The 24,808-nt window shown below is 45.2% G+C and overlaps 1 protein-coding gene across 7 annotated transcripts in view; it reads left to right on the top strand.

Moving 5' to 3' along the window:
• SIK3 (SIK family kinase 3) overlaps positions 1 to 24,808 on the top strand; it is a 245,164-nt gene that overhangs the window by 203,842 nt on the left and 16,514 nt on the right. For 3 of the 7 annotated variants that reach the window (XM_059070186.2, XM_067038990.1, XM_059070184.2), the window contains exons 7-19: positions 9,097 to 9,215; positions 9,759 to 9,869; positions 10,114 to 10,257; positions 10,689 to 10,766; positions 10,877 to 10,986; positions 12,362 to 12,515; positions 12,785 to 12,940; positions 16,159 to 16,229; positions 18,455 to 18,598; positions 22,384 to 22,534; positions 23,263 to 23,388; positions 23,655 to 23,740; positions 24,180 to 24,289. In XM_059070186.2, the coding sequence (XP_058926169.1) occupies positions 9,097 to 9,215; positions 9,759 to 9,869; positions 10,114 to 10,257; positions 10,689 to 10,766; positions 10,877 to 10,986; positions 12,362 to 12,515; positions 12,785 to 12,940; positions 16,159 to 16,229; positions 18,455 to 18,598; positions 22,384 to 22,534; positions 23,263 to 23,388; positions 23,655 to 23,740; positions 24,180 to 24,289 (1,560 nt within the window). The remainder of the gene's footprint in view (positions 1 to 9,096; positions 9,216 to 9,758; positions 9,870 to 10,113; positions 10,258 to 10,688; positions 10,767 to 10,876; positions 10,987 to 12,361; positions 12,516 to 12,784; positions 12,941 to 16,158; positions 16,230 to 18,454; positions 18,599 to 22,383; positions 22,535 to 23,262; positions 23,389 to 23,654; positions 23,741 to 24,179; positions 24,290 to 24,808) is intronic. The other 4 variants (XM_067038993.1, XM_067038991.1, XM_059070187.2 and 1 more) reach the window with 2 other exon arrangements.

The following is a 24,808-nucleotide window of genomic DNA, read 5'->3' as shown; positions in this document are numbered from 1 at the left end:
TGTACTTTAATTCTCAGTGAGTACATATCTCACAGGTATTCCAAGTATCCAGAGAGTCCTGGAACGGATATCTTTGCCCATCTGCATCTGGATTATTTTTGGAAAAAAGTGTTAGTATCAAGGACTATGTATTGGACTCTGATGTAAAGCTGAACCAGAGTTTTCTTCCACTGTAATGATTGCTATTAGGACTTAAAATATATTTGAATAATAAGGTGGTGTAAGTGACAAATTTTTATTTTAAAAATGTGAACTGCAAATTGCACAGCCTCTAGTATAACAGTGTGGCATGTCGGGCTTTTCAAGGTCAAGGCTGCAGGTAAATGTGGTCATCCCCAGCCTTTAAGCCAGCGTCTCCTAATTCCTAAATCTTAATTCTGGCAAGATCACAGCCACCTTGAAAATAAGCAAAGTTCAAGAAATAGTTGTTAGTTTTCTAATAAATGGATACCTATGGGTCAAACAGTTGTTTTCTCCTCAGTCTATCGCAGGTTGATAAACTGTTAACATGGAAGTTTTAGCCTCTCAGCCTAACTTTATGGATTCCTAATAGAAGCTTTTCTTATCTGCGCCATCATTATTTGCTAGATTGTGCCAAGCCATCTCCCTTTGGCCTCTGTTCAACCATAGAAAGTGTCTCACAGGATTTGGTTATAAGGAGCCTTATTTCTATTCCAGAACATTCTGATAATAATTTGCAGAAACCAGTGGTGGTAGAATTTGTATTTAAATCACTCTCCACTTCCTTGTCTGATCTCTCGCCGTTGGGCTATTGTAGGAATTTTACGGAATGCTTTGGTACTGGGACTCCCATTTTTCTTTCCCTGAAAGAACTAAAAGCAAATGGCTTCAAAACAAGACATTTTTTTCCTCAGTGTCACTTCTTTTAGAGGAGCTTATCTCAGTGCTTGTTTATTATGAGTCAAATCTCATCACAACCAACATTATTACAGATTAAGTTCTACTAGAGTTAATTCCAAGATTGTGTATTTTCTTTCATTGTGTAAGACTGTGGTATTGACTATCACTTTCAAGTTAGAAATACAAGTTAGAAATGTTTATGCATTTCTGTTGTAACAGTAAAGTATCAAAATTTAACTTCTATAGAGTAAAAATCTCCTAATACGTACAGCACCATTGTTCTAGCAATATCCAGTATAACAAAATTTCATTGTAACAACAACAAAAACCCTGTATTTTGTATGATTGTACTTAACATTTATGTGATCTCTCAATGCAGGTATATGACAGTGCATTCAGTGTATGTTCTTTATACATAGGAATGTCTTATTTTAAGACCATTTGTCTACGTTGTTTAGATTTTAAAATAGTTGCTATGTAAGATAGATTTGACCTTGTCAGCTGACAGCTGCCAATGGCAGGGTTTCCTTGGGCATGTTAAAAAATATCACTTCTAGAAGGGACTTAGTCCACAAGCAGAGTGAGGATTCCTAACTCCAGCCGTCTTCATACCAAAAGAAGGTGTCTTGGCAAAAACACCTATGATTTCTTATCGATTTTCTTCTTAATTATTTCTGTAGGGATCATGACATTGCAAGATAGCACACTCTTTGAGCCATGATTATGACAGGATCAGGACATTATGACAGACTTTTCTTTTTTTCTTTTGGAAAAGGCAGATAGCATTCAAGAGGAGCTCTGAGTCACAAACATTTGTAAGTCCAGAGCACAGATTTTTACCAAAGCCATGGTGCTCCATCCAGAGATTGTCGTTGCAGACCAGCCATCAATCTTGTTCTGTTTGTCTGCTGTAATAGTGTCAGCTCTCCCCCAGACTGGTACCTGAGCTGGCCAAGTGGAGAGCAGAATCCGACAGTATTTCACATTGTATTCTTGTTCTGAAAAGTGTTAAGACTTTAGTGCCATGTAACTTTTTTTTAAAAAAATACGAAGTTAATTCATTTTTCAGGGAAACAGACATTTTAGCTAATTTACTTTTGTTTCTTTTTTGGATTTTTGAGATTTGAGAAAAATAGTGCTCTCTTTGAAATCTGAATTGCTCAGGAGAATTAAACCTTATTAAGAAGTCTGTTAAGGTTATTGAAGATAAAGGGCTCTTGAGCTACATGTTTGGGCATTACCTTTGCAGTACGCGGGTTTTTTTTTTTTTTTTTTTTTTTTTGCGGTACGCGGGCCTCTCGCTGTTGTGGCCTCTCCCGTTGCGGAGCACAGGCTCCGGACGCTCGGGCTCAGCGGCCATGGCTCACGGGCCCAGCCGCTCCGCGGCATGTGGGATCCTCCCGGACCGGGGCACGAACCCGCGTCCCCCGCATCTGCAGGCGGACTCTCAACCACTGCGCCACCAGGGAAACCCTGGGCATTACCTTTGAACACAGCTGGTATTGACTGGAAAGAGGACGTGAGAAGCCACACACCATACCCTCTTCCAAGGACCTGTAAGAAGCATGAATTTCCTGGGTGACTGCTTCTTCCTCGCATTCTTCCCATGCCTCCTGGCACACAGATGTCTTCTGTTCCCCCAGCTCCAAGCAGTTTTATGTGGTCAGAAAGAATGTGTGACTCAGTTCCTTTCAGACCACTCCTCTGCCCACAGAGCTGAAAATGGTTGCTTTGCATGTCCCGTACTTTGGCCACACTTGAAGGGCTTAAGGGGCAGTTGGCATTTCCTCCATCATGGGATCAGCCTGCAGACTCGAGGGCCAGTCCCTGAATTGTTGCCTGCCCCTCTGCCTGTGACCCCTTGACTGGGGCAGCCTGTCGCTGCCAGCCTTCCATCCCCGTCCCCGTCCCCACGCAACAGCCAGAGTATATAAACCAAGCTCTCTCTTCTGTAGTGCACTTCAGCCTCCCCATCATGTCCCCGCCTTCTCAGTTCACCTTAATGCAACTTGCCAGTCCCCGTAACACTGTTTTCCAGCTGTTCATAGCCTTCTGACAATGAAGTTATCACCTAGCCCACTTTCTATGAACTTGGCTTACAGGTGATTCTATCGTGATAGAACCTGTGGTGACTACATGGCATTTGATCTGTTGGAAGAGGAGTGAAATTGATTTGATATATTTTAATAAAGATACTCTAGCTGCTACCTAATACATCAACAATTAATTTAGGTATTATATGGGTTAAAAACTCTGGCTTTGGCATAACACTGACCAGAATTTGTATCCTGGTTTTGCCTCTTATTATCTGGTCAAGTTTCTTAACTTACTTGATTGTTAATTTCTTTACTTGTGAAGTATTCATAATGCTAATAAGCATTAGTGTGTGAATTAAATGCTTAAATTAACTTAAAGGGTTAATTTATTTTAATTAGCACTCTGCCTAGCTCTTATACAGTGCTCGGTAAATGTTAGTAATTATTATTAAATAATATTTTTGAATGAATTGCTCTATTAATCTTTCATTCCCTCCTTCCGTGTGTTGTTTTCCACTCTTTTCTTTCTCTCGCCCTCAGTCTCTTAAGAGGCTAAGGATATATTATTAATACCTTCAGACACATCCACAGGGTTTATGGAGAAGATTTATCTGCCAAGAGCTGTTTTGGTTTGTTGTACCATAACCTAGACGCTATGGCTAGGCCACATTCACATTCAGATGTCTCCTCACGTGGTAATCTGATTTACATATTATTCTGTGCAGCCTCAGAAAAGATCAGTGAGTAAGTACCCTCTGTGTGAATGAGACAAAGAACTCTAAAGCTGCAAGGGGAGGCCTTGGAAATCATCTGATCCAGGCTTTTGCCCCCAAACAGTGCCACATCTTAATCTTCCGTAAGATGATAGTTGGCTGCTTTTTCTAGCTTGAAGCATGGAGAATGCCTATTCTATTGTGAGTTCTTGGAATCAGATTATTAAAGTTGTTAGAAGGAATTGTTGCAGTCACCTAGTCCCATGTTTCTTTCAACTGGCATTACTGAGAACCTGTTACATACCGTGTGCTATGCGGGCCCTGGGGACACAGAGCTCAGTGAGACGTTCAAGGATCCCAAGTCTTCTTCACACCTAATACTGGGGGCCCTTCTAACGACATCTCAAATGCCAGCCTCGGATTAGACGTTTCTCGTGACAATAAGGATACTATTTCAGGTCAAATTGTTCCCTTTTCAGTTACATGGGTTTTGGAGTTGGAGGAGACCAAAGAGTTCATCCTTTTCAGTTGCTTCTGGACTTAATTTTCTTTCTTTCTTTTTTTTTTACAGGGCGGGGGTTCTTTATTTTATTTTTTAAATAAATAAATTTATTTATGGCTGCATTGGTCTTCGTTGCTGCACGCAGGCTTTCTCTAGTTGCGGCGAGCAGGGGCTACTCTTCATCGTGGTGCGCGGGCTTCTCATTGCTGTGGCTTCTCTTGTTGCGGAGCACGGGCTCTAGGTGTGCGGGCTTCAGTAGTTGTGGCATGTGGGCTCAGTAGTTGTGGCGCGTGGGCTCTAGAGCGCAGGCTCAGTAGTTGTGGTGCACAGGCTTAGTTGCTCCATGGCATGTGGGATCTTCCTGGACCAGGGCTTGAACCCGTGTCCCCTGTGTTGGCAGGTGGATTCTTTTTTTCTTTTTTTAAATTTTATTTAATTTATTTTTTTATACAGCAGGTTCTTATTAGTCATCAGTTTTATACACATCAGTGTATACATGTCAATCCCAATCACCCAATTCATCACACCACCACCCCTGGCAGGCGGATTCTTAACCACTGTGCCACCAGGGAAGTCCCTGGACTTAATTTTTTAAATGAAACCTTACTCAGAATACTCATGTATAAAATAAATAAAATTAGCTGTGCTCCAGGTATGACCCTGCCTTCTTGACTGCCCCCCTCACTTCCCTAAGGGGCCCCTCCTTAGATCCCTAGGACCTTGATCAAGTACTTTGGATCAACTCTAATAATTAGAAAGATTTCTCCTAAATTGAACTTGTTACTTCTAATTATTCCAAATTCAGGGCCCTGGAGCAGCAAAATATAAATGCACATTGTCTTCTGTATAAATATCTTTCAGATACTTGAAGAACACCCAGTGTGTCCCTTCCTGCCTACAGCTTCTCTTCTCCAAGATAAATCAGCCTCATGACCTTTACCCTGTCTTCGGGGGACATGTTTTCAAAGTTTTAGTCAGGAACTTCTTTCTTAAGCTATTCTATTTATTTCTTCTATCTGGGAAGCTAGAGACAGAGCTTCTATTAACTATCTTGGGTGAATCTGGAGCTGGTTTTTAACTCCCCTTCTTCATCCTTTATTATTTTCTCCTTTGGGCTGAATGCTTTCAGCCTGTTAGAGAAAGCTGTTTATTATCAAGGTCAAAAAGAAAAAAAGGTGTTAAAGACCCAGCCTCAGATGGAATTACAACTTGAGATGGCAGTCTGAACTTAATTCCCATTTCAGGACCCTGCCCATACGGCAGCCCTCTCTCCACAAAGTCATCCGAATGCCTGTCAGCGCCGCGGGGCAAGGCCTGAGCTGGGCATCCTCTAGTCGCCGTTCTGGTGGCTCAGCTTTCGCGGGGCCACAGCAATTTTCACTGCAGAGGCCACTCGGCGCTTACGAGGAGCAGAGGAGAGCAGCTCTGAAGGGAGCCCCCTCGGGCACACGCAGAGCCGAGGGTTCCTGCACTGCCCCAAGTGCTTCAGTTCTGTTCAGTAGCAAAGGTCTGCCCTTCGAGAGGGAACAAGAGATGGGGACATTTTTGACTTTAAAATAGAGTTCTCTTTGGCATCTGGGAAAGTTGATGTTTTGTACTCTTTGATCTGAGGCCCCATTTTCTTTCCACTCATTTCAGTTGACTGTCCGGTGGTTAATGGTGTTATTAGGTTTGAAAGCATTTATTTCCTTTGTTTTCACCCTCATGCCATGTTTTATGTAGAATGGTACTTTGCAGTCTAGTTTGAATATAATTTCCTGAGCTATATGTGATACTTAGGAAACATGAGTTGATAATAATACCCTGGCTTTCCACATTTTGTCATATTTTGCCATCTGTGCAACATATGAAGAGTGTTAGATTTCTGCTCCTTTGGGCGCTGGATGTTATATAGGGCACACAGATAAGAGCTTGTACCCGTTAGGTGTTGCGACTGCAGCAAGGCGTTCTCAGCCTGGGACCGGTAGATGCCTGGGGAATCTGTGACAGGCTCTGGGGGCTCCTTGAATAGACTAAAGATACACGCAAATTTTTGTGTATAAATTCTTGTTCATATTTTTCTGGAGATTTTTTCAAGGCATCTGAAACCAAATAATGGTTAAGGATGACTTAATAGAGGTTTCAAGATCCTGATATTGAACACGATGCATCTTCTAATCAGGACTTACTACAATGGTGTTAATTTTTGTTGTTGTTGTTTTTAATAAAATGCCTTGAAAATTCTGGTTTAAAGTGAGCCTGTAACTAAACATCATTCTCCCTTGGTCATCTGATTCAGAACTCATGTGGCTACCGTTCATGCACTAGATGCTGTATGGAAACCAAAAGAAAACAGTAGAGTGCCATCTAGAGGGCCTAACAATAATTTCCCAGCTTTGGAATCAGACCCAGGCGTTCTCCCTAAACGGGGGTGGGGGGGGGGGTCTTTAGTTTTAGTAACTTTCTAAATCAAGAACACTTTTTTCCTCTCAAGTAATTGCAGACCATAAAGATGGGTGGCAATGATATTTATCATCTACATAGAGGCTACAGTTGTGGCGTCTAGCCTTGCTACTCTGGAGACATCATTTTAATAAAAGCATAATGTTGTAGATGGCGTTTATTTTATAGGGATATAGGAACTACAGTCTTTGAGATCCACACTGCATTTGAATATACTTTTGATCATAAAGCAAGAACAAATTGATGATTCCCGTAATATCAGTTTGATATAGGGATATATTGTTTTGTTGTATTTTCATTTAAAGTTAGAATAAATTAAAAATTAAGAGCAATTTGTCTTAATTACTCTTTGTATTCCTTTCACGATGGTGATATAGAATGGTGTTTGCCAAATGGTGCAGAAATTGTGCAGTTTCAGAGTTGAATTTACTCTGGAATAACATACCAAATGATTTGTATCCTCGTGAAAATGTGCAAGAGCATAGCTCTCAAGTCCCAGCTCTGCCCTTTGGGTTGCAGTGGTTGATTACGTTAATTGTTTCTTCTTTTATAAATGGGGCTGAAAACAGTATCTAACATAGGGTTGTTGTGAAGATTAAATGAAATAGAGTTGGTAAGCACAGTGCCTTGTATATGAAAAGTCTTTTAACTTATTAAAGTCTCTTAATTTATTACTGTTATTGTTATTATCACTGGCCAGTTTTATTTTCAGGACAGCTGGAGTAAAACAGAAACAGACAATTTTGTATCTTATAGAGAATTTTATAGTTTTAAAAAGCATTTCCACAAATACAATCTTGTTTGACTAGAGTTTCAATAAATATTTATTTATTCACGTATTCAGCAGCTGTTTATTCAGCTCCTATTAGGTGTAATAATCATCTTTGGCATTGCAGGTTTGGTGCTGGAAACAGCAATAAGAAAGACATGGACCTTACCTGGGCAGGGGAGGAGTTAGACGATAAACAGTAAACAAGGTGATTTCACAAAGAAGTCATTAGTGTGAAGAAAATCAGTGTGATGTAACAGAGAGCGACTGGAAGCCTACTTGAGGAGGATGAGGCGGCCAGGGAAGATCTTTCTCAGAAAGTGACATTTAAGCCCTTTCCCAAATGACAAGGAACCAGCCAAGTGAGGGTTTGGGAGCGTCCGCCCCCCGACTGAGGAAAACAGCGCGTGTAAATGCTGTTGGAGGGGATGAGTGAAGCACGCACACAGACTAGAAAGAAGGCCCGAGTGCTGGAGCTCAGGGAGGTCAAAGGGCTTTGGACTTTGTTCTGCGGGTTCTGGGGGAGATAGGGTGTGGATCAGAGCACCAACCAAAGAGTCAGACTGTCTGGTTTGAAATCTGACCTATTATGTGGCCCTGCACAAGCTTCTTGACTTCCCTGCACCTAATTTTTACCATCTCCAAAACGAGAATGATAATTCCTTCCTCCTGGGATTGCTGTGAGGATTGAATGAGATAGAAATAATTGTGTAAAGTGCTCAGGAGAGTATCTTAATACTGCTGTTGCTATCATCATCACCACCTTCATCCTCAAAACCCCCAATTTACAGATGAGAAAACTTAGAAATAAGAGGGTGGTTTTGAAATCAGAATATAAGCGTCTTGATTTCGAAACCGTCATTCTTTTTGCAGTATATTCTGTAGCATGAGCTCCCCTAGAGAGACATCTCTTGATCTGAATCTCTTTAGCTCAGAGCCCAGCTGTATGCACCCACGAATGTTTAAACAACGCAGAGATGATCAGTAAGGCCAGCAGAGACCCAGTGTGTGGTAGGGAGGCATCCTGTGCCTGTGCCTTTCTTCCCACACCTGGAACCATCAGAACATCTAATTCCTTGAGTTTTTTTGTTTTGTTTTGTTTTGTTTTGTTCTGCGGTACGCGGGTCTCTCCACTGTTGTGGCCTCTCCCTTTGCGGAGCACAGGCTCCGGACGCGCAGGCTCAGCGGCCATGGCTCACGGGCCCAGCCGCTCCGCGGCACGTGGGATCTTCCCGGACCGGGGCACGAACCCGTGTCCCCTGCATCAGCAGGCGGACTCTCAACCACTGTGCCCCCAGGGAAGACCTAATTCCTTGAGTTTTGATGAGCGCTTTGGACCCTAAGCTGGAAGAAAGCCTCAGTATGCACACAGGAATGAATAGAGGAGGGAGGGACTATTTTGAGGACCTTGTAAGATAACTGAATCTCTTCAGAAGAACATTCAAAACTCTTCATTAGTTGCCTTAAATGAGGTCGTACATAATATAAATAAATGAAATCCAGGGATTATCCCCAGATTTTTTTCTGATCTGACTTTTAGTGAAGGTATTAATTAACCAGACTACCAGACTTGAATTTCTCTTTCCTCCACCTCTTTCTGCCTTTGCCCAGTCTCTCCTGGAGTAAGCAAGGACAGAGGTAAGGATCACAAAGCAAGAGAAACAAAGTAGAAGTCAGGAGCTTGAAAATCTGCCTGCTCACCTTGCCTCTAGCTCCTCAGCCCCAGCGGTGCTTCCCTCACCGACCTTGACGCAGGCTCTGTGTCTGTTGCAGAATGTGAGCACTTGATCCGCCACATGCTGGTGTTAGACCCCAACAAGCGCCTCTCCATGGAGCAGATCTGCAAGCACAAGTGGATGAAGCTAGGGGACGCTGATCCCAGCTTTGACAGGGTGAGCTGGGCCCCACTCGCCCCAGGGAACTCCTCTTAGGGCTACTGCAGTCTCTTCTGCATGAGATTGTAATCAGACCAGGACCTGAAAAGGTGGGCCTGGGTACAAACTTGTTATGTAATCCTAAAGCAAGTGAAGCCAGCAAGAAGGAATCTTAAACCAGCTGAGTTGTTGGAGAACAGTGGTACCAGTTCCCTACTGCTTGTCCTCAAATCAGAGTCCCTTCCTGGCTCTTGGGGCGGTACAGCCTCCTCCCACGGGGTTGTTTCCCTCCTCTCAGTGTGCTCAGTCCAGTGGCTCCTGTAGCATTCCTTTATTTGAACCACTACAGCCATCCCGGGTACCCCAAGGAGCTCAGGAAAATAGTGGCCTTACGATCTTATCTGCTCCTAGTTGAGTACCCAGGGCTTTCTTGCTCAGGCTTTGTCTGAGGCCAAAAATATCCCGAGCTAGGCAGCATGGAACAGCTTGTTCATTATATATGATATGCCATCTTGACATGGTTAATTGGGAGTTAGATAGCTTGCCTTTTTTGTGTTACAGTTAATAGCTGAATGCCAGCAGCTGAAGGAAGAAAGACAGATGGACCCCCTAAATGAGGATGTCCTCTTAGCCATGGAGGACATGGGACTGGACAGAGAGCGGACACTACAGGTATCTGTAAATGAGTGGAGGACAAGGTGGGGTGTAGCTCTACTCCCTCTGTCCTGCCTTTTCCATTATTCCTCCTTTCTGGGAACTTGGATCTTTTTGTTTTCCTCCCATTCTTCTTCCTCTGCCCCGTCTGGGCCTTGGAAAGAAGGCGCTTTGGTCTTCTAACGTTACTATTAAAAGGGTTTTGGTCATTGACATGCCATATCACCCAGGTTTTTTGCTCTTTCCCCTTTTCTCTTGGTAGTCATTAAGATCAGATGCCTATGATCACTATAGTGCAATCTACAGCCTGCTGTGTGATCGGCATAAGAGACATAAAACTCTGCGTGTCGGACTACCTCCTAGCATGCCCCGAGCCATGGCCTTCCAAGCGCCAGTCAACATCCAGGTGGGCAATAACTCCAGTGACCAGATTCAGGACAGGTAACATGGAGGGCGGTTAGTTAGCCGTTGCTCACTAACTCTAGGTCACGAGAGTTCCTATTCTTCCGTACCTCTGTCCCCTCCCTGCTGTCATCTCTTGCTTTGTCAGAGGTCAAGCAAAGAACTGAACCTTTCTTTGACAGAGAGCATGGAAGAGGATCCCAGTACTTGGGAGGGACAACACTAGTTGAATTTTTTTCTTTTTTAAAGAAACAGCAAATCATTGAGAGAGACTGTCCTCTCTAAAGAATGCTTCCTGGTAGCTTCTAAGGGCAGAGGAACCAAAGACTCAGAGGTAGAAGCGTAGAGTTTAGCAATCAAGAATGCTTTGCAAGCCTATCATTATTTCCCCCTGGTACTGACGGAATGTGTGTATGTGTGCGTACTGCTTTCCAGGCGGAGCAGGCTGGTACCACTCTGAACATCAGCGTTCCCCAGGTGCAGCTCATCAACCCAGAGAATCAAATTGTGGAGGCAAGTAGCGACCCCTGATAGCCGTCAGCTGAAACTGCTTTCCTGCCCAGAGTCTTGCTGCCTTTCCTTACTTCTTATTTCTGATTTGATTGTGTTTCTCTCCTCCTCAGCCGGATGGGACGGTGAACTTGGACAGTGATGAGGGTGAAGAGCCTTCCCCTGAAGCGCTGGTCCGCTATTTGTCGATGAGGAGGCACACGGTGGGCGTGGCCGACCCGCGGTGAGTATCTGCCCGATTAACACGGGGGCGGGAGGGGGGGGGCGAGAATTCCCACTGACTTTGAGTTCCTACCATGGCACATCTTCCCTGCTTCACTGTATCTCCCAGATGAGATCTAATTCTGTGGCCAAGACATGTTTTTAACCCAGTTCAGGGTCCCTGGTAGATGAGACTAGATTTGACAGAAAATCACAGAGCTGTCCCTTGTAGATGGTGGGCTGAAAGCCACTGTCGTGCCAGGTAATCGCAGTACGTTGGTGAAGAGCATAGCATGTCTTTTCCCACAAAGATTAAGGTCTTCTGATCTAAGTCATGTAAAGGTACCCCTGAAAATTCACCCGAGTTTGACAGCCTTTAGAGGTGTTGTTTGCCATATATTCTAATGCAAGACTCATCTAAGAAGTGAGGACAAATAGTATGATATAATTTGTATATGTTACAAATCAAGTAAACAAAAATCCAGAAACACGCCAAATAAGTACCAGTTTCCGCAAGTGTTTCCCCATAACAGTCCTTCAGTGTGTCCCCTGCTGCCCTCACGCTGGGGAAGTGAACTGAAGACCAGCTCTCCCGGTTTTGTTCTGCACTTGGAGATTCTCACCACTGAAATAGCCACCCCTCTTCTCTGGCTATTTCTTGTACTGAGGAGGGAAGAAAAGGGTGTGGCCAGGGCTCTCTTGAGAGCTCGGCTAGGGGCAAAGCTAGGATTCTTTTTTCTCTGAGTTCTCAATTTCCAAAAAAGCCTCCCCTGCCTGCTGGTTTGCTTGCTTCACGTTTCTCATTCTCAGCCTACGATCAAACAGGCAATAGGGGAACATTCTGGCTCCAGAGACTGCGTCAGCTGCAAATGGGTGGAGTCCCGTGTCGCGCTGTTAGTGGAAAGAGCTCTTATTTTAACGTGTGTGCGGTAAACCCCACCGCTGGAGCTCGACAGATCCACCCTTATCTGCCCATCAGCACTGACGGCACCGATCGCATTCTTTCCCTGGTGAATCAGTTGCTACTTCGGGCAGCCATTGTTTTAGTGGATGGCCTGTGTCCTCCAGAAACTTGCCATTCACCTCCAGGCTTTGGAAACCTGAACTGGACTGGGGCCAGCGTTTCCTCTTGGCTCAGAGCTGTTGGTTTTACATGAGTGGTCCGTGAAGCATGGGGATCCCCAGCCCCAGATAGTAAAATGGCAGAGTGCCAGGTTCTGCACGCTAGGCTCCACACACCTCTGCTCGCTCTGAGATCGTAGAGGGAAATACAAATTTAGGAGGAAAGTAGAAAAATAAAACAAAATAAATTGTGAACTTAGCAGTTTCATCACTTTGGGGATACAGGTTGAGTGAGAATTGTAACTGAACTTCTCTGTCATCCTGTTTCCCATCAGCACGGAGGTTATGGAAGATCTGCAGAAGCTGCTGCCTGGCTTTCCTGGAGTCAGCCCGCAGGCTCCATTCCTGCAGGTGGCCCCTAACATGAACTTCATGCACAACCTGTTGCCCATGCAAAATCTGCAGCCAGCTGGGCAGCTGGAGTACAAGGTACCCGGAAACGGGAGAGGGCTGGCCCCCAAAGATGCACATCTGAGGTTCCTTTGAGAGACTTTAAGGGACTGTCCCCAAGATTTAAGGGTGTCCTTATAGGCAAGGATGATTTCTCTTGCAAAGCAGCTCGGGTGAGAGGGAAGATTTCTCTAGTCTGCGTCACCATCGTAGGATCCCTTAGTTTCAGTAGATTAGAGTGCCGCCGTTTTCTCTCCTCCTTTCCCCCCACCTCACCAGTCTGTCCCTTCCCACTCTACTCCTGACAGGAGCAGTCCCTGTTACAGCCGCCCACCCTGCAGCTGCTGAACGGAATGGGCCCCCTTGGCCGGAGGGCATCAGATGGAGGTGCCAACATCCAACTGCATGCCCAGCAGCTGCTGAAGCGCCCACGGGGACCCTCCCCTCTTGTCACCATGACACCAGTGAGTTGCAGCACGAAGCCCAGCTTGCTTTCTCAGAGGCCTTTGATAAAGAGGTTGTAGAACCCAGAGTCTCCAACCTGAATGTCTGAATTTCTTCTTTCCCTCAATCTATGATGCTCAGCGTCATTCCCATTTTCTTCAGGCTGGTAGAATTTTCCAGAGTTAATTTTTGGTTAACTTCTTCACTTAACCACATAATTTCCACACTGCAGCCTGCTTCTGGAGGCCTCATCCTCAGGGAGCTACTTAGAGATACTTGCCTAAAGGGCGGCTGCAGCCCGGTGCTTCGAGATCGGGTGGGCCGGGGAGCATTAGCCTCAGGCCTGGCCTTCCTACAGGTAACGTTTCCCTGCCAGAGGGCAGCGGAAGCTAACAGTTTTCTCTGGACTTAATTGCTTTTTGGACTGGCTTCCAAAATTACATTCTCACCAACCCTTCCTCCTTTGATTAACACTACCTCACACTTTTGGTACAACCTTAATCACTTGATTATTTGGCTTTCACAAGCTCAGACCTGACAGTTGGTATCTCTCAATCCCAATTTTTTTTTTTTTTTTAATATGATGGTCACATTCAAAGATTCTTTTCTTCCGCTGGGTTCTGATTATTTTTCTGTCATAGGTAAATTCATTCATTCCTTCCTTCATTCATTTATTCATTCATTTAGTCTCATACTACCTTAAAATTGGGTGCTGATTATACCCATAGCCCTTACTGGCTGCTTCAGGGCAGTGCTTCTTAATGTATCTCTAGTTGAGGACCTTTTTTCCCCTTCAATTCATCCATCAGGGATAAATACCTTTGTAAAATGAAATGAAAGTGAATTATTAGAGAAGTAAAACTTTTTAAATATATGAACTGCAAGGCTAAGTTTTATTTGATTCAACAGAAGAAAATTACTCCGTTAAGTTGCTGTAAAGGTTTGTAAATCTTACTCTCTATTTCTTTACCTACCTCATTTTGGATTGGTAACGAAACAGTCTGTGGACTGGCACAGGTCCACGGGCCACACTTTCAGGAACAGTGCTGTCGGGAAAAGGAAAGAATTTATATTCACGGTTCCTGGCCTCACTGAGGGCTTATGATATGGGACAATAAGATCCACGTATGTGAAGTACTGGAATAACAGTAAAGTGCCATATGTGATTAAGTACCAGAGTGAAGACCATGGACTTGTAGGTGGCAGAGGCACTCAGAGAAGGGCAAGTTCAATGTAGGTTATGAAGGATCAGGAACAGCTTTATGGGAGGTGCAGTGACTTACTCTGTCCACTGTAAGTGTTTTTGCCAAGGTCACTCACAAGCTTTTGTTGGTAAGTCCACTGGACATTTTAAATCTTCATCTTTTGGGACCTCCCAACTGTATTAGTCACTGCTGACCATTTTTCTCCTTGAAATATTGTCTTCTTTTACCCCATTCTCCTTGTTTTTTGTTTTCCACCTGCCTCTCCTTTTCAGGTTCCCTTTCTTCTTTTTCCTTGAAGTAGGTGAAACCCAGAGTTTCATCTGAGGCCCTGTTTCCATCTCGTTTTACATGCTCTCTCTGAGTGATCTTGTCCACTTCTCTAATTTCAGTTACTGAGTGATTCTCCAGCCCAGAATGCTCTTCTGATTTCTATACTTCTGTATACATGACTACCGACTGCACGAATTTAGTTGGTTATTCAACAAGTACTTACCATTTTAATTCAAAGTGTCCTCAAATGAACTCATCCTGACTGTGTGAAACCTGTTTCTCCTGTTGGGTAACAGTGAAGGACACCGTCACTCTCCTGGTTAGACAAGCTAGGAATGTGGGCATTATCTTTACTTCTTCCCTCTCCCTTATTCCCCATGTCAAATCAGTCACCCAGTGCCTGTGAAGTAAGTCCCTTACTTCTTTCCATCTCCACTGCCCTTTCTCTAACTCAAGCCACTGTCATCCTTTGCCTGGATTAGCACGGTGGCCTTCTAACCGGCTTCCTTGTTCGGGCTTGTCTTCTAATCCTCATCACCAGCCATTTTCATGCTGCAACTAAAGCAAGCCAGCTTTCTAAAATACAAATCTTGTAACATCATGTCCCTGCTTAAAATCTTTAGTGATTCACCACCGCCTTTTCTCAAAATAAACTTCTTAATGTGGTATTCAAGGCCATTTATAACTGGCCACAATGTTCCTCTCCTGCCTCGTCTGTAGCCACTTCCTGCCTAACCCTGTTCACTCCAGCCTTGTAGAACTGTAGTAAGGGATCTGGAAACCCTAGGAGCATACACACAATGGAACTATTCCAAAAGTTTGTTTTGTTTTATAATTATTGTCCATGAAAAAAGTGCTCTTTTGTAATAACTGAGGTATGATTTTTGCTCTGGTGCTTGAGGCATGGTGATTATGTGAGCCACAGACTGTGAGTAGCTATCAAGGATATACAGCATTCCAGTCCACAAGCAGATGGGAAGAGTCACAGTAATGCATGCGTTGTGGTGGTCCTCATTTCACTTACGTGTTTTGGTGCGTAACGGTGATTTTAAAGCGTTGATTTGTAATTACACAATTTTATGTTATGTACTAAAGTGTGCTTTTAAAAAACCAGCATGCTTTTCTGGAGTAAAGGCTATCTAAAGTCTGGAAATAACACTTAATATGAAACAACAGGTCAGTTCCTAGACATTCCAGGTAAACAAGCTTCTCCTACATTTTCAGGTCCTCAAACACCCACAGGCCTTCTTTCTCTTTTCTCTTGGCCTAGAAACCTCAGACGCTTGCGACCCCTTCCTCTCTTGGCTGGGCTAACTCCTGCTCATCCTTCAGGTCTCAGGTTTGGGGCCATGTCCTCCAGAATGCCTTCCTCAATTCCCAAGTGCCCATGACTGGGTCCTGCTGTTTTGTACTTGTCTGTTTGCCTATCTCTATCCTCCACTAGACTGTAAAACAAGGGCAAGAACTTTATTAATTCACATTTTATCCTGGAACGTAGTGGGCATTCAGCTCTTTGTTGGATGAATAAATGAACGAAGGAAGATGAATCAGAGGAAGAAATTCAAATTAAAATCAACCGAGCGAGGTAAAAATGGAACAATGGAAAGGTATATGAAAGCTCTGTATAACCCAGGGATCCTAGAAAAGCTTTGCAGATTAAAAAAAAAAAGTGACAGAGAGGCCTGCCCCAAGCCCAGTGTCTAGAATAAGAGCTACTGCAGAAGAAGCGCCACCTTGAGCTTTTCCTTCCTGTCTCTCTTCAGGCAGTGCCAGCAGTTACCCCTGTGGACGAGGAGAGCTCGGATGGGGAGCCAGATCAGGAAGCTGTGCAGAGGTAATGTGGCATCTGGCAGTGCTTGCAGAACGTCCTTGGGCAGGCTCCCCCTGCAACCAACGAAAGGTCACCTCTGCCCAAGGAGGTGGTACAGTGCAGCTTCAACATTTGTGTGGTCTCTTTGCTCAAGCCAGATGGCATGTTCCTCCCCACATGGAAGTAACAGAAGACTACCCAGAAAATTTCATTTCTGTAAGCACCATTGGAAGTCCCCTAAGTGACAGCAATAACCATAAGAACTTTTTCTCTCCTCCCTCCTTCCTTCCTTGCCCCCTGCCTTCATATTGCAACTCTGATAGTAGTCACAAGGCACAAAGCCTGCTCCTACCTGCCGAGAACTGTTACTGAAAAGGAATTGGAGATTTGGGATGACAGAGATCCTAGCTAGTCTGGCCATGGACCACTGGCATGGACTCTTCCTTTCCAGGAGAATGAATACCTCTTGTACTGTTTGCTGTGTGTTTCTTCCATCCCCTTGTATCAACAAAGAGATATTGAAAAAAGAATATGGGATTCGGGCCAGGGACAGATGCAAATATCCATTGTTTGCAGAGTTGCCTAATGCACAGAAAACGGCAGTGACCATCAGGCATGCTGTACGGTTCATTTGACCTCAGTTCCATTAGCCGTGGTCCTCAGCTCCATGCATGCCCCCTTGTGAGATTGACTTTCTTATTTTCCGGGGAAGGGGGTTTGACCAGAATCCAGCATGTATTTTCCCAGAAATACAGGTGTTCTTCAAGAGTATATGTTTTTTCCCTTGAGGGAAGTTGAAATAAAATGGTTTTCATGGGCTCTTGGGGAAACTTCGGGTGTTTTTATCAAATGGATATTAAACCACTAATGGCTTACCCTCTGGTAAGTTTGCATACCGCTAATTACTCTCTAGTCTGTTAACTGTGTTTTAGCTGGAATGGGCAAAGTAGTTAAGAATGAAACAAGACCGCTTTATAAGACCCGGACGGTTGTTGGCCAGTATTCTTTCCCTGCCCCCAGTAGCTTTGTGTGAGAGCTGCTGTTCAAAAAGAGTCTGGTCCCACGTGGAAAGAACAGTGACGAACAGGGGTGTTGGCTGGTGGGCCAGCTCCTTCTACAGTGTAGCCGATAGAGGGATCGTGTTGACTTTGTTTTTCTCTCGATGCTGTGGTTTCTATAGTTTGCCAATCACAGGATGTGTAAAGTTGTACATGGGTGCTGCTGGTGTCATGAAGAGAAATTAGGAAACTTACTGCCTTCCTGCTTTAATTAGACAGCAGTATTTCATTTTATCTTCTTTGTCTTGCACTTTACTTCCTTCAGCTCCTTCTTTCTTCCTTAGACCAACATTTAAAGGGTAACATGCCCATCAGTTTTGATGTAATGGAAGGAATAATGCTGCTTTTATTCATGCCCAATAAGAGCAGCAGTGGTGGAGGGAGTCATCAGTCAGACCAAGGGGGGACTGATACCTTATTAATGGTATTAGTGGTGCATCTGAAAGGTCTTCAGAAGAAAAGTCATCAGCTTGTCCACTCTTCAGCTTTCGAAACTTCTCTTTTCTTGCCTTGCCTTTTTTTCCCCCTAAAAAACAATTATAAACATTTCATGTGGTTTCATCTCTTCATCCTTTAGAGAATGTTGGTTCCCTGGGGACAACATCGGTTTTTCTTCTCTGATGATGGAGTTACAATCATGGGGCCTGAGGGAAGGGGTGGTGTTGGAACTCGCTTAGCCCCACATGGAAAGATCTGTTTTCTGTGACTTGCAGCGAGGTCCGTCTCCAACCCTCGGGGCCAGTGGCGTCAAGAGACACATGCGAAGCCCTTCTGAATATCTCTCTTGGCTCATCTCTAGGAACAATCCTTAGGGCTCATTTCCTCCCACTTGTAGTTTGGAAATTTGGAAAGAAAAGAGGAATGAAACTAACAAGTAGAAAATAAATTCTTTTCCTGAATGGAATGAAGCAAGAGAAATTGATCCACTTTGTGAGCTACATCTGTTTTCTGTCTTCTCTTAATGGCTACTCTTAGGTCCAAAATTCAGCCACTTCAGTGGTAAGCCAACTTTTGTTGGCCTTTTGGAACATGTTTCACTTTCATCCAGTCAGGGATCTGTTGGCCATCGAGCCCTTTTTGAGCTCTGGCACTGTTTCATTCTGAGTGCTTTGGATTAACTTCTAATGCTTCTTGCTGAGGAATATTCCTGTCTGTCTTTTTTACTATGAAATATGCTCCTGCTTGTTGCAGGTACTTGGCAAATAGGTCCAAAAGACATACACTGGCCATGACCAACCCTACAGCTGAGATCCCACCGGACCTACAGCGGCAGCTAGGACAGCAGCCTTTCCGTTCCCGGGTCTGGCCCCCTCACCTGGTACCTGATCAGCATCGGTGAGTAGCCACATGAGCTGCGGGAGCTCCTTGAGGCTCATTGGACAGGCACCCTTCTGGCTAGTCTTACAGACACTGGGACTAGCGTCATGGCCTTAAATCGCATCCTGAACTTACATCTTCTCAACTCCTTAACTAAGCAGTGCCCAGGGCAATATGAGAGGCTTCTTTCCCCGTACCTCGGAGGCATGTTTAGTGCCTGCAGGTGATTCTCGTGATTCTAGACGTTGACTTACAGATGAAACTGAACTTGAAACCTGAAAGTGGGTGAAGCTCTTAGAAGGCCATCTGGAAACAGAAGGATTTGTAGCCACATCAATAGGCTTGACCTTTAATAACCCATCGCCATCAAAAGAATGAGCACTTCTTATCACGTGACCCCCGAACAAGGAGCTTAGATATGGGGGAAGATGCATTCCTCTGTGAGCGGTGGAACAGAGGTACTGCATCCTCTTGAGTGTTGTGCTTGGAAGGTCATCCTTGCAATATTCTGATGGCAAAATCTTTTAGGAGGTCTCTGATAACATTTATAATTCATTGTCTTAAAGAAATAAAAACAAGTGTAACCTTTCTTGCCAAGAAAACGTCACAAAATTGAGTTCAAGTAAGCCTCGGAACAGAGAGGAATGACACTTTGCTGGCTTAAGGAGATGATTATCTTCTGGGAACACCTTGATGACTGAAAATCTTAACCTTTAGTCCATTCGGAAGCTGTCCCCAAGCTCAAAGGCCACACTTTCAGAGCCACCACCAGTTGCTAGAGCTTATTTCCTTTCAGTCTTTTTGGGAGGACAGCGAAAAGCAGTCTTACTTGGGAAGATTGGAAAGCAGATTCCAAGGAGATTAAGTTTATAAATGTGTTCTTATTCAGTCTTGCAACAGGCTCACACTGGCAATCTTGACACAGTGCTTTTATTGTGTCTGGTTACCCGCTGGGCATCAGAGGTAATCAGCAGAGACAGGTGACCTCTGAGCAGACTGCGACTCCATTAGTGACACGTTGGAACTTAGAAAGGAGGAAGATAAGCTTTTATAAATGACCAGGAATAATGTAGTGAAAGTGGTTTATTAGTGGAAATGACATTTCTCAAATAAAAGTCTGATGGCACAGAAAGACAGCATTTTTCTGAGAAAAATCTCTCAGGGCCCTACACTGTTGCGATACTACATCGAGAGTACTTTGAGTGATTATTAGCTGCATTTTCCACTCCAAACACTTTCTGTGATTTCTCAATAACTGAGCTCTACACTGTTACCTAATAGACCCTTCATTACTTTGTTTCTCCCTGTTTCTATCTTCCCCTCCTTTATAGCCCCACACTTAATTTTTCATCCCATGTCAGGGTCTGTTGTTTAGTTTCAGGCCTTTGGGTTTAATCGTTGTTTAATTCAGGTGCTCCTCGGGATGTGTTCTTATGGGGGAAGCATGAAGATCAGCACATCTCCGTAGTCTGCCTTTATCAGACCTGATATCCTGTTTACACCTGTTACTAAAGAAAGACCACATTGGCCCACAGCTCCATTTGTGTGGTTTCCACCCTGCCTAGTCATTGTCAAGGCCTTGCCTGCTGGAAATCTGTCTGCTGTCTGTTTTTGTGTGAACACTCCTGGTAGAGGGTTTCCTATGGTCAAGCCAGTTTGAATTGGAACGAATGCTTTATGAGTGACAGATGGTGTACGGTGGGGCATTTATGCAACCTCAGCGTGTCTCGATGGGGTTATAAAAACATGGCAACACAAGAGACTGAAGTAAGTCTTCAGGGGAAAAGAGAAACTTTCCCAGGCTATAAAACACTGAAAATGGGTAGCCTGAATAGATTCCTGAATTCCTTTCATTTGCTGGAGGAAATGACTCAAGAACAGCACGTATTATCTATTCTTCTGGGGTATCATAGATGAAGTCCAACATGGAGACAGAAGATGGGTCTGACCGACCTTTTCAATGCGGGAAGTGTGTAATTTAAAATTTTTAAAAAAAATTTAAGTGTAATTAACAACAACAACAAAAAACAACTGACACAAGATGGATTTTATCTAGGTGGGGTGCCAAGTCCCTGTTTGAAGAGTGTAGTGGGAATGTCAGCCTAATAGGAGGCTGTCCTGAGTTTGAACATGATTGCTAATAAAAATAAAACACAGTTGATACTATCAGTGCTTCCAAAATGAGCAGCCGCATCAGAACTGTCCCACTGAATCTACTGTGCTGGGCTGTGGGGTGTCAGTCAGTGCACAGCCTGATCTTCTGGAAAAGCCATGAAATACCTGGACCTGGGAGTATTGCTCTGATGGGAGAGAATGTGTTCTGTGCAGACAGACCATATTAACTCCTTGAAGAGCATGGCTTTCTGAATGAATCAGAAATGTGTCCATTATCAGAATATATTGCAAGTATAAGAATCAAATTTTAGGAGAAAATAGTATTTGCTTGCCTGGACTCCAAACACCTGAAGTAGAAACAGAAATAAGAAGTATTGAGGCCATACTCCTGAGAGCAGCTCTCACGATCACTGTTTCTGGAGTGCGTGTGCCAAAATCATTTGTCTGTTGTGTTACTGAAACAGATACATGTTCGTGTTGGTTTCCTCAGCTCCCTACTGTTCAGCTTCAGGTAGAGTCTGAAACAGGAGCCATGGTTAGAGAAGAGAGGGTTAAAGGGCTTTCACCTGCTGCCAGAACTCTCTTGACCCCTCTGCACAGTCACCAGACCCTCCTAGTCCCTCCCTGTCTGCTGCGTTTGGACTCGCTTGTTAACCCTCTTCCTTAGCCTTGGTTCTGCTTCAGTCCAGAATGAGCGACTGGCAAGGTGGTACATCATTTCACCCATAGCTCAGTGTGATGTCATCTCTGCCCTCAACATGAAATCCTGAGCCTTTCCATCAGCTGCTGGAATGCTGCCCTGGCAGTCTTTTATCTGCTTACCTCAACCCAGAAACATCTCTTTCGGATTCGGTAACAAGTATAGGTGTTAGCGTCTTAACTCTGATGCTGTCTTAGGCATTCCTTATCCATAGCTTGTTCTTTCTTTCTGTAAGACACTGGCTGTGTTCTGATGGAGCAGTGGGTCATTTGGAAGGTAATCCACATGATTCCTCTTTCATTAGCAGGCTGGGAGGGTGCCACTGCTCTGAGAAGTTAACTTTCACAGCAGGTAACCTTATTTGCGTTGACCAGGTACGTGCAGGATCTTGAGGCCCACATTCCTTAGGAATGAGCTGTCTCCATCTGGGGACCACAAGTCCCCATTTTCCCCACTTTAACCTCCACCTTCCGTTTTCTAGCACAAAACCTGTGAATTCCAGGCCAGACCTTTGACCCCACAGTTGACTGTAGTTTCCCTCTGGTCCGTCAAACGGAGAATGCTGCTCAGGGAAAACTTCAGGTCAAACGGGTAGGTTTGCTCTAGGTTTCTAAAGGCACTAGATAGAGACATGATTATAAAAGCAAGAGTTCCTATACAGCTGGGCCTGAGGGATACCGTGAAGCTTTTCTCTCTGACCCAGTGTATTTGTAAGAATTGGATGTATTTGATCCCAGGACCTTACCGGGCTTGGATATTAAGCCAACTCAAGGTAAGTGGAAATGGAAGATGGTCACTTGGAGGCCTCTAAAGGGAAGTAGGCTAGGGAAACGACTGGCCTCTGGAGATGACATGGAAGTGGCGTAATGTGCAGGGCTGCACGTGCAGCCAGCCAGCCAGCTGTGTGTTCATCTGGAACAGTGTCCCTAGGTGATTTGGTCAAAACCCCTGAGTCCTAGCCCCTAACCTTCTCTTCCCATGTATTCAGCTCTACCTACAAGGACTCCAACACCCTGCACCTCCCTACGGAGCGTTTCTCCCCTGTGCGCCGGTTCTCAGATGGGGCTGCGAGCATCCAGGCCTTCAAAGCTCACCTGGAAAAAATGGGCAACAACAGCAGCATCAAACAGTTGCAGCAGGTAATGGAAGAGATGGCAGGCCTCTCTGGAGAAGCATGGGTAACAGAGACCACTATTGCAGGAGGACCCGGGTGTTAAACTTTCTACCCCCTTCATGTCAGCAGCACTGAAGTTTTAGAGCTTCCCAAGCGAATAGCTTCCTGACACTCTCCTTACTTCTTGTTATGTCCAGCTTTCCCCAGGAAGGGACTAAATTTTCCTCTTGTTTCTGTAATTCATTAGAGAGGAATTTCTGGGCTTGTGTTTCAGTGGGAGGCCCCAGGGAATGTCCTTCGAAGCAACCCTGGCATTCCTCTCATGATTTATGGGCACTGGGTCTTGTGGGAGCCTGCTCTGCGTTCTTACCACCTGGCATACTCTCCAGTTGGTGTGGAATGGTGCTCCCGGAGGAAGGAAGTGCACCTCCAGGCTTTATAAAGAGCCGGCTTCCTTTCTGCCTTCCTGATGACCAAGCTTCGAGGGGCATGTGCTTTGTACCCAGATTTCACACTGGAACCTTTGCTTGTACGCAGGCCATCCTGGTGTTTTCCCTTTGTTCAGCCAGAGCAGAGCGTGAATGTGTCTCGTACACAGATGCCTACGTAAATGGGTTAGTTGCTCCTCAAGGACGCTGTTCTTCCGCGTGGTTCCTTCTGCCTGTGAGGCCTGGGCGCAGGTCTGCATCTGCTGACATCACTGCGTGCGTGGGCCTGGCTGCACCCCATCTGTCTTAACTGCTTTCCCTTCAGGAGTGCGAGCGGCTGCAGAAGATGTATGGGGGGCAGATTGATGAAAGAGCCCTGGAGAAGACCCAGCAGCAGCACATGCTATACCAGCAGGAGCAGCACCATCAAATTCTCCAGCAACAGATTCAAGTAGGCCTACCCTCTTTGCTTTCTCCAACTTCCCTGGAGTTTGCTTGCAGGCTGATTTGCCTGTGCACTTTGGAGGAGATCCCGCAGGGCAAAGAGGAGCTGAGTTATATGCGTGGTTGCTATGTTTGAGGAGAGGTCATCAAACCTTTCGATGAACAACAGTAGCATAAATCTCGGTCACAGAGAGTTTCTTCCCTTCCTGAGAACGGCCCTTGTTAATCTTCAAGCTCACGAGTACTTTTTCTCCTTTCCCGCATTCGTTTTAGGATTCTATCTGTCCTCCTCAGCCTTCTCCACCCCTTCAGGCTGCGTGTGAGAATCAGCCCGCCCTCCTCACCCACCAGCTCCAGAGGTAATGACGCGTGGTGTTTCATGCTTAAGCTGTTGGCCTGACTCTCGTGGGCGATACTGACTGACTCAAACGTTCATCTTGGAGGACCCACTTAAAAAGCAGGGAGGCCAGTGTCAATTTTCGCGGCCCCCTGTAACCCTGACTTCCTGTGCCGCCTCATTTTCTTAGCCCCGTGAACAAAGTAACCTGGCGCCAGTAGTAGAGGAGGCCAGACAGAGGCCCACGGTGACCTCTGCCCCCTTGGGAAGTCTGGGGAAATAAGATGTGGACGGCTCTGAGTAGACTGTGGTGGACGGTCTGTGCATGTCTGTCTAGCCTGGAGTCTTATCGAAACCAAAGAAGTGGTTTCCGCCTGTGTGTCGAATGGCGGAAACTAACTGCAAGGCCACGCTGCCACCCCCGGAAGCGCGTTTGCTCATCCGGCTCTGTTGTTTTCAAGGTTAAGGATCCAGCCTGCAAGCCCTCCCCCTAGCCACGCCAGCAACCACCTCTTCAGACCACCCAGTAACAGCCCTCCCCCCATGAGCAGCGCCATGGTCCAGCCTCACGGTGAGTGCAGAGGTTTATGCCGAAGCGTGGCGTGCCACAGGGAGGGGTGAGGCCTAGCCTTGGGTGCCTCAAGCCGTCTATCGATTCGGGTGGCAGAGTGACGTCGCGTTCAGGGGAGTCTGCCTGGGTTTGACTTCTGCCAACTCCTTAGCTGTGAGACCTCGGGCAAGTTACTTCCCTTCTGGGCGCCCTCAGCTTGCTCAAAGGTGAAATAGGGATACTAATACTAGTTACTGAGTAAATATATATGTTAAATCCTTGAAATAGTCTCCGGAACAAAACAGGTCTCAGTAAAGGTTGACCGTTGATAATATTTTTCATAAAACCCCCTCCAACTCTACCCAATGAAAGGCGACTACCGGAACCTTCCCTCCTGTCATGCCTGGGTTTGGTGATCCCCTGGGCACGGGGCTCCTCGCTTGTGGGTGTTTAGATGAAGGTGAAGATGAGTGTGCCCTAGTCTGTGTGGGCCTTCAGAGACCAGCGCTCTGAGCATTTAGTATTCCAAAAACTGAGGAT

This window comes from Kogia breviceps, chromosome 7 (assembly GCF_026419965.1).
Source record: "Kogia breviceps isolate mKogBre1 chromosome 7, mKogBre1 haplotype 1, whole genome shotgun sequence".
Taxonomy (NCBI): Eukaryota; Metazoa; Chordata; class Mammalia; order Artiodactyla; family Physeteridae; genus Kogia; species Kogia breviceps.
This window is presented reverse-complemented; position numbering and strand designations above follow the sequence as displayed.